This window comes from Rutilus rutilus, assembly GCF_951802725.1.
Source record: "Rutilus rutilus genome assembly, chromosome: 12".
NCBI classification, from domain to species: Eukaryota; Metazoa; Chordata; class Actinopteri; order Cypriniformes; family Leuciscidae; genus Rutilus; species Rutilus rutilus.
The window spans coordinates 25,078,010-25,099,135 of NC_140217.1; the positions used below are offsets into that span (position 1 = coordinate 25,078,010).

The 21,126-nt window shown below is 35.8% G+C and overlaps 2 protein-coding genes across 5 annotated transcripts; both read left to right on the forward strand.

Moving 5' to 3' along the window:
* The first annotated feature begins 714 nt into the window (after window positions 1–714).
* On the forward strand, window positions 715–10,915 carry pde6d (phosphodiesterase 6D, cGMP-specific, rod, delta). Its single transcript, XM_084426893.1, has 5 exons — window positions 715–971; window positions 6,754–6,842; window positions 7,041–7,166; window positions 10,056–10,161; window positions 10,267–10,915. Exons 1-5 carry the CDS (start codon window positions 922–924, stop codon window positions 10,346–10,348), a joined length of 453 nt encoding a protein of 150 aa, XP_084283019.1. The 5' UTR covers window positions 715–921; the 3' UTR covers window positions 10,349–10,915.
* A 299-nt stretch (window positions 10,916–11,214) lies between these two features.
* Window positions 11,215–19,541, forward strand: phb2b (prohibitin 2b). Of its 4 annotated transcripts, XM_084425036.1 has the most exons (11): window positions 11,230–11,278; window positions 12,466–12,502; window positions 12,654–12,783; window positions 13,363–13,447; window positions 13,575–13,654; window positions 13,829–14,013; window positions 14,163–14,292; window positions 14,371–14,474; window positions 18,534–18,611; window positions 18,857–18,933; window positions 19,090–19,541. In XM_084425036.1, exons 3-11 carry the CDS (start codon window positions 12,690–12,692, stop codon window positions 19,109–19,111), a joined length of 855 nt encoding a protein of 284 aa, XP_084281162.1. In that variant the 5' UTR covers window positions 11,230–11,278; window positions 12,466–12,502; window positions 12,654–12,689; the 3' UTR covers window positions 19,112–19,541. The 4 variants fall into 4 exon arrangements, with proteins under 4 accessions (XP_084281161.1, XP_084281162.1, XP_084281159.1 ...); XM_084425035.1 differs by lacking the exon at window positions 12,466–12,502 and having other exon boundaries at window positions 11,215–11,278; XM_084425033.1 differs by having other exon boundaries at window positions 11,249–11,278; window positions 12,466–12,783.
* The last annotated feature ends 1,585 nt before the right edge of the window (window positions 19,542–21,126 follow it).

The window sequence follows — 21,126 nt, forward strand, 5'->3', positions numbered from 1 at the left end:
TTTTCGCTTAGCCACAACAAGGCTTATTTTAGACATATAATTTGCAGACACAGAGCTTTCGTCTGCTGTTACAGACTAACAAAACTAACCTTGCAAATGCTATAGGCTACATAATAGGCTATATTTATATACTATTTTATATGTAAAGTAGTACACTAGGCTACTTGCCTCTGCTACTTTACAAGCACACGATTTCTATTAAAATGAGTGTTTTTAATGCTTAATTATTTGGAAAAATATAACTTATAGAAAGATATAAATTTTTATTTTGAAATCTAAAAATGGAATGCATACAAAGATGGTTAAACCAATGTTCCAACATCTTTTTATATGAACTAGCCACATGTTTGCAATCGACAAATATCCAAAACAATTTTCATAATGAAATCATTTTTTACGTCCACACACCAGCCTCGTTTTAGTCCACTATCCATATAAAAAGCAGTATTCATCTGCGCAGTATATATATATGTTATCCCATGTAAGATCCATTAAGCACCTAGTTTTGCCATAGGAAATAATGTACAGACAACTTTTTGTCTCACACGCGCTTCCGTTCAAGCTTCGTTCGAAGGACGTTTGAGGGGTTGCCATCGGTGACGCGTCCCTACGCAACCAGACCCCGCCCTATTTCTTGCATCTCCTCTTTGATTGGTGCATTTAATCCAGGCCTTCAAAAACTCGCTGGATGATTAGTCGAATCAGCTGTCAATCTCCCACAAAAATCTATTTACAGTAGGTTGTGAGCGGATCAAGTGTATCCGTTCAGATTAAAGCTGCATCTCACTGTAACTAAAAGCTTTTTCGAGCTGGATTTTGTGTAATTAACAGATATTGTGCCCAGTATTTATTAGTTATTCCTCGGTGGAACGTTTTAATTCGTCTTTTTTCATCTGCTGAAGCGGAAGATCCAGGAAAAAGATGTCTTCGGACGAAGACAGGGCGAAGGAGATTCTGAAGGGGTTTAAACTGTATCCTTAAGTGATGATGGGGCAGATTAGCCTCCTTGCTGCAAACCTCAAACTTACAGAACTTTACATCATAGCTAGCAATCTGACTTCGGGCGTAAATCTGTATCCGGCAAATAATCTAACGGTTTTGAAACCAGGACTGTAATATTGATGATGCTGTAATTTGTATGATAGCAGCTATGTTGATTACAATTAGCAAACTGGAAGGTGAACTAGTTACATATTATGTTCTGCTTTTTAGTCATAATGCTCAATACGTGCCTGATTTCAATTGGAACAATCTCCATCTATAAACCCAAATGCTTTTTATTAGATCAAACAAACTAACGTTACCGGCTATATTTGCGTCTTTGGAGTCAGACTGTAAATTGATTGTTAGTCATTTTGGACGTACTAACACTTTTAAACACTCAGTCAAGTGTTTAAACGGTTTATGAAATGTTGAAATGTATCCTGTGAAGTCTTTAGGCATTATGTACGGTATGACAGTATTATATTTGCTATGTAATGTGCGAGATTAATCGGTGTAATTTCTCTAATCCAGAGATTATGTCTGCGTTATTCTATAAATTGTATGATTATGCTTGTTTTTGGTCATGTGCATAACTTACCTGGATTATTGAGTTACTGGGATATGAATTGCAACTCTCTAGTGAGTTATGATGCAATCATCATATCGTCCTTTCAAAGCAGTTTTACTTTTATTTGAGCATATTAGCATCAGTAACTAACTGGGATGCTGTTATTTGCTTTAGCTGGAAGTTTTGTTAATGAGGATACTATGAGACTGACAGGCACCTGATTCTTGGGATCAGGTGCATTAGCAAGGTGAAATCTCCTCACACAGTTTGTGCCTGCCATCACCATTACATAACATTGGCTAGTGTTTCTATAATAGGCTCTGTAAATCTGACAAGAATAATCACACAAGCACCAGAACATTCTGATGGCGTGAAAGTGGTCGGCTGCCCCGTCAGACACTGTTTTTCTAATATACCTTCAAGTAGACATGGGTCTACCTACCCTGTGTGACCTTCTTTGTGAAAGCAAGGGTGTGTCTTACAGGCTGGTAATTCTTAAATCCTTGATTTGAAAGGACAGGGATTTGCTGCCTTATGCTCCTCACATCCAACTGTGTGCCGCATGAGGCAAAGCTGTGGAAAATGATAGTTGACCAAAACTTATGTGAACATGCATCTTTTAATGAAAGGTTTGTGAAATGAGCGAAAGTTGTACAAGTCTGTAAGGAAATATTTTGAATTTACCCTACTGTTCAAAAGTTTGGGGTCAGAAAGATTTCGAAATAAATAAATGAATACTTTTAATCACTAAAGATGCATTACATTGACACAGTAAAAGTGACAGTAAAGACATTTGTAATGTTACATCTATTTCAAATAAATGCTGTTTTTTGGACTTTCTATTTATCAAAGAATCTTTCCGCAGAAAAACGGTTGCTTATTGAGCACCAAATCGGCATATTAGAATGATTTCTGAAGCATTATGTGAAACTGAAGACTGGAATAATGGCTGCTGAACATTCAGCTTTGCCATCACAGGAATAAATGACATTTTAACCTATGTAAAAAAAAAAAAAAAAAACAGTTCTTTTAGATTGTAATAACATTTAATAATATTACTGTTTTTACTATAGATTTGAACAAATAATAGTAGCCTTGATGAGCATAAGAGACTTCTTTCTAAAACATAAAAAATATTACCGACACCAAACTTTTGAATGATAGTGTATGTATGGATAAGGCATTCAGATACTGAAACTAATACTGTAGTTGTTCATAGTAAGCTGGACCATGGGCTGGTATGCCATAGATATCACCACCTATGATTTGAATTTGACCTTTAATTTAGAATAATGTTTTTATGCATAATATATTGTATTGGTCCAGTTTTGAGCTCAGCTGTTTTCACAGAATGTGTGTCATCTTAGTATAGCACAGCTCTTTTTAGCAGTGTGAATCTGGTACAATGTAGGCTAGTTATGCAGCACAGACCAATTTCCAAAGGTTGATTCAAAGTTTCATGCAATTTTACCTCCAGGCTTCATCATATCTGCCTTGTGTTTTTTTTTTTACCCAGTGTGCCCCAGAGGTGACTACCGTGTGCAAAGCACCATCCCTTGAGTAGCTACAAAAAACACTGACTTAAATAATGAAAAAGAGATATATTGTATCGTGTGCCAAATTATGTTTGTTAGAAGTGTTAGAGCGATGTAACAATGAAAGCAGTGCTGCAGTAGCACAAGGATTGAGTATCTAATTGTATCTAGAATTTTGAAGGAGTTTGTATTTCGTTTGCTCACCGTGTCTTTCAAGGCTGGTTTTATGTTCCTGTGTCTTAGTTTATTTGGTAAAGCGTTAGTAGTACTAACACAGCCTCCACCGCCATTGTTTTTAATAAGGCAAGTGTGTTTTTTTTTTGAAAATACACTCTTTTGCACCAATAACAACAGACTGGAAATGGCAACAATGGATGACTTTTTAAAAATGAATGTGGCTTCCATGAAAGCTTTGGCGCCGAGGGGACTAATTACTTTGACAGTGACAGTGTTTGTGAGTAAAATGGTCTCTCCCCAGTGTGCTCAGCAGGTGAGATCCAACAGACATCTGTCTCCAATAATTTCGAATGCAGTCACCTGGTTCATCAGAAACGGAGCCGAGCACTTTAGTGAATAGTTACTCATTTTTAGTGACTTCAGCTGTTGGCATCTAAATTCAGGGTGAAATATATCACAGGAGACAGCACATAAAAGAGCTTGGAAAGATGTATATCTTGATTTTTGCCTTTTCCACCAGAATGGTTTGCGTTCTGGAGCTAGAGCCTGTTTTGGCCAGGCGAACTGGTGCCGGTCGTGAACCGACCGCGTGTTTCCACAGACTTGAGAACACCCTTTTCTGCAGTGGAAAAGCGTGGAACGGTTCGAGAATGGACAAAAGCCGGGAACCCACCCGGAATAGTGTCGGTGGGAAAGGGGTACTTGAGTCCCCCTTGGAAGTTTGTTGAGACTCCCTGGTTGAGAACCACTGGTCTAAATGATGTTTAAGCAATAAGCACATAGGAAATATCTCCAACTTTTGTTATTTTTGTAGTCTCAACATAGTGCATGAAGATATGGGATGTATTCAGTCAAATTACTACTGCATCATTTCATTTGGTTCTCTTTGGTTCTTTGCCAAAGGGAGAATAAATCATCTCTCAGGGCTGGACTGAAAATGAATCCTGGGTCATGCTTCTGGTTATTTGTGTCTCGGGATTCATTTAAAGTATATTAATGCCTTAGGCTACGTCTACATTAATCCGGATACATTTGAAAACTGTGTTTCCGTTTAAAAACACTCTTCATCCACACTAGCGTTTTCAGGCATTTTCCGACGTTTCAGTGTGGTCCTGTGTTATGAGAAACTTTTGGAAAACGCTAAATTCACCTTACTGCGCATGCGTAAAACCTCACAAAAGCTCACTGAGATGATACAGACGGAACAATAAATAATACATTTTTCACGCAGTTCTTCTGACAGGATCATTTTATTTAGCAAAATATCTCATCATTCACTGATGCGTCCAGTTCGCACTCACTCACCATATATGTTTGGTCCAAAACGCAAGTGCTCTCATGTATTGCTGCAGGACAGCACATCATCTTTGCAGGACTGTGATATGAAGAGTGTGCAAAGTAGCATATTTTAGCAACAGTGTGAAAGTAAATAACACTTAACAGGCACAAAACCGGTATGAATATATAAAAATATGCGTCACATGACTAAACTTACGTCATCGGTTTTGAATACCTCTGTTTTGACAGTCCACGTTACTACGCTGAAACGCCGTTTTCAAATTGATCCACTTTGGAGAGCGTTTTCAAAAAGCTTCGTTTTCATTAATAAAAACGCCGTCTCAGTGTGGACGGAAGAACAAAACAGAGAAAAAGATACGTTATTAAACAAATACTTATTAGTGTGGACAAGGATAGTTATATATAAAATTGAGTCTCCATAAATAAACATATAGGCCTAATATACTGTATATGAGAATATAAAAATATGATTATGCAAATTATAAATAATTATTATAAATATAAAATATTACATTCATATAATTAACATAATAATACATAATACAAATGATATAATTAATATAAATATTATATATGTATATAATTAAAACATTGTATTATGGCTGCAGTGTCACTAATATTGTACATTTTTATGTACAAAGTAACACTACAGTGTCCTTGTTACTTATGTTATTTGTACTTACTATAATAAGAGTAGATAATGCATATTTCATGCAACTAACCCTAATCTAAACCCTATTCCTAACCATATAGTAAATGCATGTTATTGTTAATTAATATTACTCAATACTTTAATGTTACACTGTTACAAAGGCACCTTAAAATAAAGTATAACACATTTTTATGATGAGCCCTTTTCATTCCAACGGGAACAGATTTGGATTTTGGATTTAATGCTTGAAAGATAGATTAGGATTAGTGATACATGTAGCACTCTTGTGCAGCCTTGGCTGAGATCTCATGGGGTCGGTGACTAGGGCCTGTTCTGTACACCTGTAATGACACATGCAGCCTCGTGTGAGGGTGCTCGACCTGCCTGAAAGACTCCTACAGGTGGTCTGAAGATGAAGAGGACAGATGTCATTGACACAGAGTACAGGACATTGTCACAAACCATTGTTTAGCAGACAGATCAGGATGTTTTTAGACCTCAAGTGTGGTCTGCTTCAGTTAGCTCTTACCTTATTGGCTGGACTTGTGTGTGATTTAAAACTAAAAGCTGCTCAATGTAATGATCTGATACTCTTAAATTTAGGCATCATTTAACGGATTAGTTCACCCATCACAACTTTCGCAAACCCCGTAATACCCACTTTCCTTCGTGGAGCTCAAACATAATTGTAGCTAAATGCTTATATGTGAAGATGCTCTTTCCCATCCAATGATTTGGTGGTCGAACAAGATATTCAGTGAATTAAACTTAAAACTTAAAGTTTGTTCCTCACACAAACCTATCACATGGCTTTAGAGAAGTTTTATATAGTGCAAGTGTCTTATGGACTGCTTTTATGGTGCTGTTTTGTTCTTTTTGGATCTTGACAGTGCCTGAACATTCTGCTAAACATCTCTTTTGTTGAAAGAAAGTCATACCGGTTTGAAATGACAATGAGGAAAATTATGATATTATCTTCATTTCTTAGGTGAACTGTCCCTTTTAAGCCCAATGAGCCAAACCCTAAGTCTGATTATTGATTTGGACAAGTGTCTTCATGTGAATTTATCTTCCTCTCAAATGTAATTTACAAAAATGTTGGCCCTGAAATCAGAAGACATTTTTTCATTGTCAGTCTGGTCAGCACAAAGACTATATATAGAAAGACGGTGCACTCGTATTACTATGAATGGGAGAACACGCAATATGGCGGAATAAGTAATAAGTGCACTTAGGACTGCACATGCGCATTGCCTGGTCTAGCCTGAAAAAAATAAGCTTTTTTAACACTATTTTAATGTAAGAAACCATATTTATGAGACAGTTGTTGTCAGATTTCATTGGTGATTTCAAATATGAAATTTAATCATAAACCTGCTGAACAGCTTTGGAGAATTTGATGTTTCTCCATTCAGAGAGATAGGCGCTGCACTTGCACGACTGAAATAGATGCCCGAGAGGCATTTCAAAGATGGCCGCCGAGAGAAATGACTTGCCTGAAAGGGACTTTGGTTCAGCATGCCTTAACTTGTCTTCAGAAACTGGATGAATCTTAGAGATGCAGAGACAGGGAAGGTTCTCTGGCAGGGAACTGAAGACCTCTCCCTTCCTGGGGTAGAACATGAAGGTTTGTGGTTCTCAGCATTACCTTGCATTAAAGATTAAACTATTGACTAGATTGGGCTACACTAATTCTTCTCTTATGTCCACTACTTCACTGCTCCTTTTAATGATGTCAAAGTGAGGTCGAGATCAGTTTTCAGTACTGAATTTGGTACAGAATGTGCCATGTCTGGTAACTAACAGATTTGATTTTGTTTTCCAGCTCGGGTTCCTAAGAAGATCCTGAAATGTAAAGCAGTCTCCAGAGAGCTGAATTTCTCTTCAGTAGAAAAACTGGAAAAATTCCGACTGGAGCAAAAAGTTTTCTTTAAAGGCCAGTGCCTAGAAGGTTGTTCTGATTCTTTCTTGCACATTGCACTCTTGTAATAACAAATAGCAATGGTTTTAAATGCAAATTTAGAGGTCTCTTTAGCAAGTTGTCTCTAGTTCTGAAATATCTACAGATACCTAGTCTTCTCAAGCAAGGAGCTCCTGTTAAAATGTGTAAAATATAAATGTTGCTAAAAATACGATTTGATCATAATATTTCACTCATAAGCCCCTTTTACACATCAGTCCTGGCAATTTATCGTAAAATTACCAGAATGACTTTTTCAGTAAATACAAAAATGTGCTGTTCACACAAGCAACTGCATTCTGTCTTTTTACCAGTAAGATACCATTCACACATCAGTACCAGTACTGGTAAACTCTGTGATGCAAGTCATTGGAAAAACACTTGAGATCTCCACACTCTCCACCTGGATGAGGAGAAGCGCTTTAGTTTCATTTTAGTTTTTTTGTTTTTTTTACTTCTGAGTGACAGGCTTAAAGGGGATGATCACACAGAATGCGGTTTTGCTCTTAAAGGGGTCATCGGATGCCAATTTTCCACAAGTTGGTATGATTCTTTAGGGTCTTCATGTAAAGTTTGTAACATACTTTGGTTAAAATTCCTCAATGGTTGTGTAAAACAACACCCTTTTACCTCCTCAAAAACAGCTCTGTTCACAGCGACCCGTTTCGGTGCATGTCTCTTTAAATGATAATGAGCAACTGCTCACCCCACCCCTCTTTTCCATGGGGGGTGTCGACACAAGACACATAAAGTGCTGCCTTGGCAGACAGTATACAAATGGCTGAGGGCGGAAATATGCTAATATGGGGCAGTCCGTCAATGGTCGTGGGCGGAGCATGAGCAATATGACATCATATTGCTCAGAAAATCCAAACGGCTTTATTATTGAGCGTGTTTAGGCATTTTGAGGATAAAAAAAAAAAGTGAATGGATTTTTTTCATTGAATGGTCGTTGTCCAAACACTGCAAAGACACATTTATATGCAAACACCATGTAAAAGTGAATTTTGCATCCGATGACCCCTTTAAAAACATTATATTGCAGTATGCTCCGACAGAGCAAACTTCTTACGTCTGTGCGTTCTGACCTCGTACGTGCTCATACCGGTAATCTTCATTCTCTGTTCACACAAAGCATCATACCATTAATTTACTGGTTATCTTACAACTTCTCATACCAGTAAATTTCCAGAACTGTATTTTTGAAAAGGTCCTGTTCACACATGATCTCTTAATGGCAGTTTACCAGTAATTTAGCAGTAAAGTTTGGGGCTACTGTTAGCAAGTGACCTTTATATGAGTGTCAATAGTAGCCATCTTAGGTCATAGTCTGGGTGGATTTAGATTTAGTGTAATCCAAATCAGGCGCAGGTACATTTGAACATTTACGTATATACTAGGCCTAAGATTCTTGAATAACCTGAACGGTATATTTTAAATGCAGTGTTTCATTCGATTCAGTTATCCTATTTGTAGCCAAAATTATTTTCAAAGAATTTATTATGGTTTCACCACTAATTCACGATGCAACTGTCAGCCATTATAAGTTTAATCTATGCTTGTCTTCATGGTATTGTGGACTTATACTGATATTAATAGTAGCACAACTACAGTAAGGTTCCATTTGTTAAAATTAGTTATTTGTGATAATGAACAATACTTCTACAGCATTTATTAATATTAATGTTCATTTAATTCAGTTAAATTAGTTAATGTTAATTTCAACATTGAAACAAAACTAACTATAAAGAATGAACAACTATATTTTTTACTAACTAACATTAACGAAGACTAATAAATGTTTTAAAACATTACTTGTTAGTTAATGTTAGCTAATGGGTCATTGACGAATAAGGTTTTTAAAAGTGTAAAAAAATAGAATGGAGATATAACTATATTTGAAACCATTTTTTAGTTTACCTAGGTGTTAACAATAAGATTTTGTGGTTTGTACAATCAATTAACACTGTTTTTTGTCATTTTTTACAAGATGGAAAAAATTTGTCACCAAAAAAAGTAATTCGGTTTAGCCACTGATTTGAAAGTTAAAAACTGATTTGACATTGATGTTGAGATTATAGTATATAGTGTGTACCACAGAAGAAATATGAAATAAAATGATCACTGATCTCATAAATGTAATCATTTATTGGACTACTCTAAACACTCCAACATATTCAAGTAAAACATTGCACAGGGAAAGGAGAAAAAAAAAAAAAAAAGAGCCTTATCTGCTTTACATTTGTATTATTGTAGTTCCTTTAGTTATTAAAAACAATATTATTCCATTTAAATATTTACTATATCGGTTTTACCGAATGACCTTTTGACACTTCAAAATCTTTAAAATACCTTTATATGTAGTAAAATATAATTAAAACCTTTTGGATTCAGTAAAAGAGATCAAGTTGTACTACCTTACATACTTTGGATGTTATATATTTGTTTTTTTATTATTATTAAGGCCTTTGGACAAAAAAATGACCCGTCACGTCATTGACCCTAATGCATTAACTAATGTTAACAAACAGGGCCTTATTGTAAAGTTTTACCAATATTAATATTAAATATCAATTTCCATTTTCTAATTCTAGACTTTACTTGTCAGGTTACTTTGTGTAATTGTGTAATAAAAGTGCTTGTGCATACAAATTCCTATGAGCCAAGATGCAAAAGATTTACAATCTTGGAATAAGGATTTGTATGCACAAGCACTTTTGAAACTTGTTAAATTAAATGACTTGGACACATGAATATATGAGATTTTTGAAAGCTTGTTTGTGAAAATGTTTTTCCTCTTCTTGGCCTACTAGATTTTAAGTGTGTAAAAATGATGTACACCACAAAATGCTTACACGTGTATCTTTTGTGTCTTTTCAGAGTGGTTTTTCGAGTTTGGCTTTGTGATTCCTAATTCTACAAACACGTGGCAGTCTTTGATAGAAGCTGCACCAGAGTCACAAATGATGCCTGCAAATGTCTTAACGTAAGAGTTTCCTTCAATAAAAAAACATTTTATGGTAGTCAACATATTAGATATTCATAAAAGTTACTAATGGATTCATTATGGGTCAAATGTCTTCTCTTGCAGGGGTAATGTTGTTATAGAGACCAAGTTTTATGATGACGACCTTCATGTCAGCACGTCCCGGGTACGACTCTTCTATGTCTGAGACATGGAACCTTTATTTTATATTTTTGGTTTTTTGTTTTTTTTTACTGTCAGTCCAGAGGATGGACCCATCACTACAAGTTTCAATGTACAGAGGAGACACTCTACATACTGAGTATTTCTTCTGAGGCGCTGTGACGACAACATTAAAGGGAACATTATAGAACAAAACAGTTTCAAGACAAATGATTACACCAGTTTTATGGCAGATAAGGACTTGTACATAAGAGTTATCATGCTCATGACAACCTGGTTGTGTAAATTACCTGTTTGTATATTTTTCTTCTTCTACAATTCAATCCTGCAATGTACACTGCTTCCTTATCAGCTGTTTTTAAAAGGGTTTCTCCCAGTCTGTGTGGTCATTCATGGTCTCATTGTTTTTTTTTTGTTTTGTTTTTTTAGTTAAACTGTAAGATAGGCTGTGTTTTAAAATAAATTATGTAATTATGGATTAAAATATTGATATTGATGCTTTCTCTCTCACACATTTTTCCCTTAACAAAATATTTCTAATAATATTTTTATGTCTCACATTGCATATACAGGAATATAGCACATTTTACATAAAATAAGTGGAATATAAGAACAAATCAGAATTACTTCAAAATGTTTAAAACATCTAGTATATTTTGCTCTTTACATGGATCCCATTAATGAATCCCACAGAATAAATTCGTTTTTACAAAAGAGAATATTAATATCCAGTTAAAATATCTTAATTGTAGTCATAAAGTTTGTTTTAATTTAACACATAAAAACTTGGAACTAGCCTATAATTATAAAGGGTGCCTGTCCACTTTGTCCAAATGTCCAAAACATGGAAATAACCAAGAGAACTACATTACCCAGAATTCCTTCCGGTAGGAGCGGAAGTTGTTCGTGACGACCTTGGGTAGTTCTTGCAAGCATGGCGAATAAAGAGCCTAACGTGAGTATAATGTCTTATTTCTAAAAAAAAAAAATTATATCTAATTATATTTTTAATCATACTAGGTAATGTAAATCCTTACTTTTTACACAGTGTAATATTCAGCTTCAAGCTTGGCAACAGAAATTTGAACAGAAAGAGAGTGTTACATCATGTGCATTAAATGACCAGTAAGCCGGTTCTGCTCTCATACGCTAAAGCACATTTTAAGATTAAATCTGTTGTCTGGCCTCTTAATTAGACCGTATAATTTGTTCTTGAAGTAGGAATTTAAATATGAATGTTTACTGATTCTCAATAGCCTGCTCTGATGCTGAAATCCTGACTCCTGATGCCGGCTGCTCTAATAGACTTGGGAATTTGACGTTTAATATCAATATTTCTTTTGGTCTTAAGTTGACATGATACAAACGGTAGTTTATGAAAGAATTCAAACTGATTGAGATTCTACTTTGTAAGTCTATTTATTTTTTTATTTTTTTTATTGCAGTTAATGCGCTTCCATAATCAGAATGTCAGCTCATGAAGTAATTTCTCAGACACTGGTTATTATTAAGACTTGAATATTGCAACTTTAAATATTTGAGTGTCAAAGGATGTCGCTGTTGTTGGAATTTACGGGATTTAACCCGTTGGAAATAGCTTAAAGGCTTAGTTTACCTCAAAATGAAAATAATAATAATAATAATAATGTCATCAATTACTCATCCTCATGGCGTTCCAAACCCGTAACACTTTCTTTCATATTTTAAACACAAAATATATTAGATTTCTGTCCCTCCATTGACAGTCCACGCAACTACCACTCCAAAAGTTCATAAACAGATAGTAAACCTAACCCATATAAATCGAGAAGTTTACTCCAATTTTTTTGCAGAGACTGATTGCTTTATATGATGAACAGATTGAATTTAGGCTTTTATTCACATATAAACATTGATCAGCGAAAATAAACAGAAGCTCAACCATACTTGCATACAAATCTTATTGGTTTTTCAATGGCTCTGGCTCAAACCAGCTGCGTATCACACGAAAATGAATTAACCTCAATGGCTCTTGTCACACGTCAAGCAAGCACCGTATCTGATGTGTGCCGCGTTGATGAAAAGTGGTATTTGCGTGGACTGTCAATGGAAGGACAAAAATCTCTCAGATTTCATTTAAATATATTAATTTGTGTTTCGAAGATGAACGAAAGTCTTACTGGTTTGGAATGGCATAAGGGTGAGTACATTTTTTGAGTGAACTAACCTTTTTAAATATTTTACTATTAATGTTACAGTCATTTTGTCATATATAATTTCCAATGAAAATGAATGTTTTGTTGTTTTTGTTATTGTGGTGTTGTTGTTGTTGCTTTTTTGTACTCTCACAGCGGTTCCTCCAGCACCTGAGAGATCTCGCCGGACGCATGTCCTCTGGCTCAAGGGGTGCTGGGATCGGACTAAAGATATTAATTGGAGCAGGTGCACTTGCTTATGGAGTCAAAGAGGCAACATATACAGGTACATCCAGTATTGCATTAGAAAACGTCTTAGAAACAGCTAATTTTTAGTGCAGTGCATTTATGCACTACTTTTCAAAAGATTGTAATAATAATAAGAAGAAAATTAACACCTTTATTTAGCAAGGACGCATTTAATCGATCAAAACTGACAGTAAAGACATTCACACAATGTACAATTTTTATTTTATTTTAAATAAATGCTGTTCTTTTGAACTTCCTATTCATCAAAGAATCATAAAAGAAAATGTCATGGTTTATACAAAAATATTAAGCAGCACATCTGTTTTCCGCATTTTGATGATAATAATTCCAAATGAATGATTTCTGAAAGATCATGTGACACTGAAGAGTAATGGCTGCTGAAAATTTAGCTTTGGCATCACAGGAATAAATGACAGTTTAAACTGTATTTTTGATCAAATAAATGCAGCCTGGGTTAGCATAAGGGACTTCTTTCAAAAATCTCACTGACCCCAAACTTTTGAATGGTTGTGTATTTGTGCAAATATGTACCTTTCAAGTTAATATTAAAAGTAGATGATTGGTAATGTCATCTCTCACACTAATGGTCTTTTAGTGGAGGGTGGTCAGCGAGCAATCATCTTTAATAGAATTGGAGGGATGCAGATGGACACAGTCCTTGCTGAGGGTCTCCACTTCAGGTGAGCTTTTTAATGACTTGCTGAACAGTTTTCTGTATGAAAGCAAACCCCATGTTTGATTTTTCCATAACAAAAAAGGAAAGTTGTAGTTCTAAAAAACTGATTTTTAGTGACAATCTTCTTATAGGATACCGTGGATTCAGTATCCAATCATATATGACATTAGAGCCAAACCGAGAAAAATATCATCTTTAACTGGAAGCAAAGGTAATTATTATTATTTATTTTTTCATTTAATTTGGTTGGCCTTTCTTTGTCTTTCTATTTTGAACATAGTCATATTATGTTCACCATATTGATTATAGTTTATTTAAATACGGCTGCCCAATCTGCAGTTGTTCTTTATTTTACTTGGAGTAATGTTGTTTGTAATGTGGTCAGACCTGCAGATGGTGAACATCGCGTTGCGTGTGCTGTCCCGTCCGGTGGCTTCCAACCTTCCTGTCTTGTACCAGCAGCTGGGGAAGGACTATGATGAGCGTGTGTTGCCGTCCATTGTAAATGAAGTTCTGAAGAGTGTGGTAGCCAAATTCAATGCCTCCCAACTAATTACACAAAGAGCCCAGGTTGGTATTCTCTCACAATCTGGCTTCCACAAGTTAGTTCTAGAACCTACCGTAATATCCAGGATGTATATTTAAAGGAAGGGAATATCCAGATCACTATACTAAATGATTGTCTTTTTAATCTTTCTTCGACCATTGATTGCATGCAGGTCTCTATGCTCATCCGACGGGAGCTCTTTGAACGTGCTAAAGACTTCAACATTATTCTCGATGATGTGGCCGTCACAGAGTTGAGCTTCAGCAGGGAGTACACAGCAGCTGTGGAGGCCAAACAAGTTGGTAGGTAAAATTCGGTTCTTGAGTGCTGTAGCACAAAATATGTACATAGTTACTGTACTAAAAAAAATAATCTTTTAGCCCAGCAGGAGGCCCAAAGAGCTCAGTTCTATGTGGAGAAAGCAAAACAAGATCAGAGGCAGAAGATCATCCAAGCTGAAGGAGAGGCCCAGGCAGCCAAAATGGTATGAGCTTCTTATCTAAAAAATATTTACTTTTGCCAAAGCTCATGGGTATTTTAAATATTTAAATCTCAAGTTGACAGTTTAACAGTTGAGCCTAAGCCTCCATTACTAATGCCTCCATTACATAATTCTAAAACATTACTTTAGAACTAGTAACGAATTAATGTTGAGTCGCTTCATTGAAGCCTATTGTATTATCTAGAGTAGAGTATTATGGTATTATGAGAGGGAGATCGACTAAACGAGTGTGTTACACGCATCTGATATAGCATTCATAATATTATATCCATTATAATAAATCAGATGTCCGCTGTGGAAAGCGATGTCTTCGTCTTTGTCCTTTTAAAAGTTAATGGGATTTCCATGACAGCGCTAAAACAACTTCCTCGTTCTGACTCATAAAGACTTTGTCGCAATCTAAATAATGTAACTTTCACTGAAGTCCATATCACGATCCTTTCTCAATACCAAATACAGCATGTTATTTATATAAGATATTATTATTGAACAACAATACTTAAATTAACAGCAATAGCAATTATAAAACGCAATAGGAAATAAACACAAGCAAACAATTCAGTCAAACGTACAAAAGCAGCGTTCTAGTACTTGTACAGGATTTAAGTAAATATAAATAAAGTTATGAAACTTAATTTTCCCCTAAACCAAAATCGATTTGCTTTGGAACAAGTAATAGATTAAAAAGACCAAAGATTGCCCGTTTGATATACCTCAAATGAATTAGGCTATATCTCGTTTAACCACTATCTACATAAAAGCCAGCGGCAAATTCCCAAAGGACTGACCGAGATGAAGCTGTTCTCTGCGGGTACATGATCGCTGAACGGCCGCTGACGGCCTCGAGCTCGCATTTGCGAAAGTGTTAAAACAAATAGTAAAACAGTTGTTTATATATGAGTCACATTTTTTAGGTCTAAATAATTACATTCTCACCTTAAAAACTCTAAAAACACAACAACAGTGGTATTTAAAAAAAAATATGGTGTATTTACCATAGACAGTATATAAACTGGACACAGCGACCCCATTGGATTCAACGGAGGCAAGTGAAGTCAATTAGAAGCACTAACTTCCTGATGGTCGAGCGTACTGCGCAGACTCACACTGAGCTTGACGACGTAGATGTGACGTGAGCAACCCGTCTGTCTTCTAGTAGCTGTGCCAAGCGAAATCTGAATCATTCCCTTCCGAAACTTGCAGAGACGGAGAGTGTGAGTAGGAGGTGTCCATGAGCTGGAGCAGGAGAAACTTTTGCTAAGTGTTCTGATTAATTACTTTGCCATTTTGCCTCCACGTCCCCCCGATTGCCCGCGAGCTTCTCCTCCTGTCTATACGGTAATGTCTCTACTGTGCGACAGAGAGTCGCGTTGGTATGACGCAATCGTTAGCCTATTTTTACAAAAACTGCTTCTACGGGGCCATAACGTAAGATACAAGGTAATGGAGCCTTTTATACATTTTCGTGTTTCTTTAGAAATAAATAATGGACAAATGGAGTCTTTAAACGCCTCAGATGTGAAGTTATTCGCTGTCAAAGTGATGCCAAAATGAATGGGAGTCAATGGGATGCTAACAGCAGGTGATGGTCTGATAGCCAATGGCGGCGCCCGGGGAAGCTTCAACATAATATGAAACGCTGCCCCCCTGGTATTTACTCGACCGCCATGACAGTCGCCGCAAGCGGATTGATACAAACGGTGAAACGGTTCGAGTGCTGATACTGCATGGCTGGAAAAGGCTCTCAGCCAATCAGATTCAAGAAACAGATTATATTTTATCATTTTGAATTATATTATATTTATTGTTTTTATTGTTATTAATATTTATATTAGTATTAAGGTTACAATTTATTTTAAGGTGTCCTTGTTACAGTGTAATTGTATATTTAAGCAGTAAAGCAGAGTAATGGCCTGGTTTCACAGAAAGGGCTTAGATTAAGCCAGGATTAGGCCTTAATTAGGCCATTTAAGCAGCTTTTATAAAATAGCATGCCTTATAAAAAAACAACACTGATGTGCATCTTGAGACAAAACAATGGCACTGACATATTCTAAGATATGGCAGTGCAAGTTGCTTTCAGTTAAAACAGTTCAAACATAGGGCTGGGTATCGAGTTCAATACTTTTTAGGTACCGACCGAATTGCCTCGATACTATTGAGTATCGAAACATGTCTTGTCGTTCGGTACCAAATTTCGATACCTAGGTTAATCTCAGTGAGCCAATAAGCATGCAGCATGATTGGCTGCGGCGGAAAAACACTAGTTTACGCGGTTGCCCAAAGAGACGTGGCTCGCACGTGAGGCTGTAGTGTAAGTGTCCTAACCCACATAGATGGAAAATATGTGGAAAAGATCAAAAGTGTAGCTACGTTTCACCAGACTCGATGCCAGCAGCCCGCAATGCAATATTTGCGACTCCCAGCCAAATTATTACCCCCCTCGTTGAAGTCAGTACCTGATTGCCTAATCCTAGCCCCACCCCTAACCCTTACCCCTCCCCCACAACTAATCCTAAACCTACCAATGCTAGGGGGGTAATAATTTGGCGTGGGTCAGAATTCGGCACAACATGACAAATCTAATGAAGCACTTAACAGCGCACAGAATAAACTTGAGAACAGAAAGTTGCTCCGTCTTCGACTGCAAGAAAAACTGGACCGAAGCCCCCCAGTTGGCTATATTTAAGTCAATTCAAATTTATTTGTATAGCATTTTTCACAATACATATCGTTTTAAAGCAGCTTAAACAGCTTTACAGAAAATGCTTGTCTAAATTACAATTTAGAGTGATCTGTTATTATCAGAGCCAGAGGTGACTGTGTGTAAGTAATGCATTTCAATAGGGGTTATGCGCAACATACTTCCCGGGTTCTACAAAACAGATATAACTACTTCCGGTCGTCAGCTACTGAGGTAAACACAGCGTAGGAATGGCGACCTTTTATAGCCGGTGTTTACAGGAGCTACCCATTCTATCCATTTCAGATGTACATCTTATTGCCAAACGGACGTCCAGAGCCCCGAGTACTTCAGTAGATAAAGGATTTAAGTTTTTACGCCTCCTCATTTATTCATGATTATGAAGGTATGTAAGTTAGTATATGTAGCTTTTGCTAGTGGCACCCGATGTAGAGTTAGCTAACTATCAGTAAGTTAGTTTAGACTTGTATGCTATCATAGTAGTTTAACCTTTTATATTTGCTTGCAGACGATTAAAACAATCAAATGAAGACTGCATTTTATTTTTTTTATAAAATTTTATTTTCTGATACTTAAGCATTCGTGACATTTTTATTAAAACAGAAATAAGAATTGTATTCTAAAAAAAGCGCAAAATAAGTTACCTCAGAGATAACCTACCGCTGCAGATGCGTACGGTAATGCAAACCGGAAATGTTTATACCCGTTTTCCGGTTCGAACGTTGGGCGTTGCGCATAACCCCTATTAGATTTTCATTCAGTTTCATTGTTAAACAATGCATTAAGTTAAGGCAGAAATAAGGAGCTCATTGAAGTAAATAATACATGTTGCTAAATGATTAGGATACATAGAAAACTTTAGTCTTTACAGACTCGAAATATGTGTGTAAAAAAAGTCAACAAACTGAAATAATAAAACCAAAGTTTTTTTTGAGGTAATGTTGTTAAAAAAACGGATTTCATAAAATTGGTATCGGAAAAAAGTATCGTTCAGGAACCGGTATCGAAGTCAAGGTATCGGTATCGAAAAATTTTAATTGATACCCAGTCCTACTCAAACATGCATTTTAGTCTGGGACTAGCTTAAGCCTTGTCTGTGAAACTGGGGGATTATCAATGAACTACATGTACTTTAGGGTTAGGATTAGGTTCTGGTTTAGGGTTAGTTTCATGTAGTTATGCATAATTTATAGTTATTACTTTAGTAGTTACATGTAACGTGTAATAAGGACACTGTAAAATGAAGCATTACATAGTATTTTATGATATAAATATGATTAATTTGTCTTTTGTGAAAAATGTTATATGAGAAATGTATTTTGGTTTCTAATTCACAGCTAGGAGAGGCCGTCACAAAGAATCCCGGATACCTTAAACTCAGAAGAATCAGGGCTGCGCAGAACATTGCCAAAACGGTACAATGTTATGATTCACTTCTTTCCACAGCTATGTGGCATTTTGCTTATTCATAATTCTGAATGAGTTTTCCTGATGTAAACGGTACTCTTTGGAAAAAGGTGTGTTTTTCACCAATGTAAATATTTGATGTTCACTAGCAGTTCTGCCAAGGTTCGGCTGGTTACATACCAGTCCTTTTGGAAAAAGCTGAATGTTTTATGTCCTTTTTGAAAGCCCTGACCAGATGAAGGTTGTTTTCCAGGTGGCAGTTTCACAGAACAAGGTGTACCTGAACGCAGATAGTCTGGTTCTGAATCTACAGGATGACTATTTGAACAAGTAAGAACTATAGCTATATGCCTTGTACATCTAGCCTTCCTGTATGTATGCTAATACCAGTATAGTCTGTATAATCATTTTTGTCTTTGCTTTGTGCATTATTAAATAATTGCATTTTGTATAATTGATGTTGGCAAAATCTTTTTTGCATTGCAGATTGTCAATCGGAAAGAAGTAACCCGTTCAAATAGCACTCGTTCTCATTGTCAGAGGTTCTATTACAAGAAGCCGTATGTGTGTCCTTTGAGATGGCTTTTTCTGATTGGGTCACAAATGGATATGTCATTCTGGGGAAGACTCATTAAATATCTAATGGTGTAGACTTGGTTCGTCAGTTAAATTTGCTGATGATCAAAACACTACAAATTTGTGTTAATGAATGAAGGCAAACGTACAACTGGACCAGAAAATGTAATTCTTTTCAACATTGATTGTTGCAACAGGAAACATGCATCTTTAAATGATACAATAGATGAAGTCAAGGTTGGTTGAAAAAAATCCATCCATTCTTTTAGGAATGATTTATGTCTTTGCTGAAAAATAATACATACTGTTGTATTTATGTGACACAAAATGACAGCTAATAAAAACTTTCATATGTTATATAAGTTTCGTGCTTTTTTGACAATTGCCTTAGTCTTTGGATTAACCCTGGAATATTTGAATCCTAAACAATTTATTTTCTTTCTGTTTTTTTATTTTATTTTTTATTTTTATTTCTTGGTATTTTACTATGAAACTTTTGGTATTAGGTATCCACCTCTTGCTTCTGGTAACTCTAGCAGTCCAATCCTGCTCAATCTGCCTCTCTACTTACCCTTTGAACTGCCTCTTTCCTCCCCAAAAACTCAGAAGGTAGGGGCTTGTTTGGCTCTTCTATTGGCTCTTGTCTATTTTCATTCTTTGAAAGGCACCAATGAACAGATGCTGAGCCTTTTGTCAGGCTGCATACTGCATAGCTAAATACATGCTACCATTTTTGATGACGAAAATGAAAGTTACATAATAAATTCTTGCTTGATCTCTTAGCAAGTTTTTTCTGTAAGTAGATGAATATGGTTGGTTTGTTCTAAGTATATTGGCCAGCCGGCAGATTAATCAACTGACATTTGGCTGTACTGAGAATATCAGTATTGGCTAGTAACCTGCCTTTTTGGCTGTTTACCTGAGGTGTTAGCTTCCCTTGTGTCAGTTCCAAACTCTACACATACCCTTGTCATTTGAAAAGGCACTCTATTTTTAATTCTATTAACTCTATTATCTTAACCGTTTTTAGGATGTCATTTTTGTTGGCTATACAAAAGATTATTGTCTTTCAAAGTAGAAACCTATAGTCAAACCTAATTATACATAGCTAAAATGATATACATTATACACGTTTAAATTATAAGCTAAATTATACAAATTATAAAGCTATAATTACATTCAATTTAGCTCAAAAACATTTTTTTTTTTTTTTTTTTTCAGAATTTGTTCTGAACACAGTTTTTAATAGGTAATATCAGAAAGGAATAAAGAAAAAAACAACATATAGTCATGTAGTGGCCAGATGGGACTGAATATGATGTGTATGATGATTTTATATTGAAGTGCAAAAAATAGGGTTCCAGGTGTTCAGAGAGTCTGTATGATTTCTCCAGAAGAATAGAACTGCAGTGGCACATGGGTGGATATACATGATTTATATTTCCAATTTTGTTGAATGCATTTTTTTTTGTGAATATTGAAGAGCTTTTTTCAGGGGGGCCGCAGTAGGTCAAGGCTGTCCGCGTAATCTTAGACATAATGTTGGGGACAATGGGACAGATTTGAGGATTTGAGTCACTGGATGCAGCCTGAGATTTATGCTGTAAAAATAGGGCACAATAAAAAAAATTTACGGGTGTTTAACTGTATTTTGAATAACGCTTTGTGCTGTTTTAGGGTTAATGGACATTTCTGTAAAATTACTTGATAATGTCCTGGCAGAAAGTTACCAGTACATTTTCTGTTGAATTTTTTTTTAACAGTGTATCTTTATTAGTAATTATTATATATGTATTGATGACGCAAAGATTTAATTAACAATTCCAAGAAACAAGCAGTCCATCCAAACCAGGAGCTTTATAAACCACTGTAGCTTGTTCTTTTATACATATAAAAACTCCTTTACATTTTTTTAAATATATATTTTTTTCAGGATGGAGTGTGAAA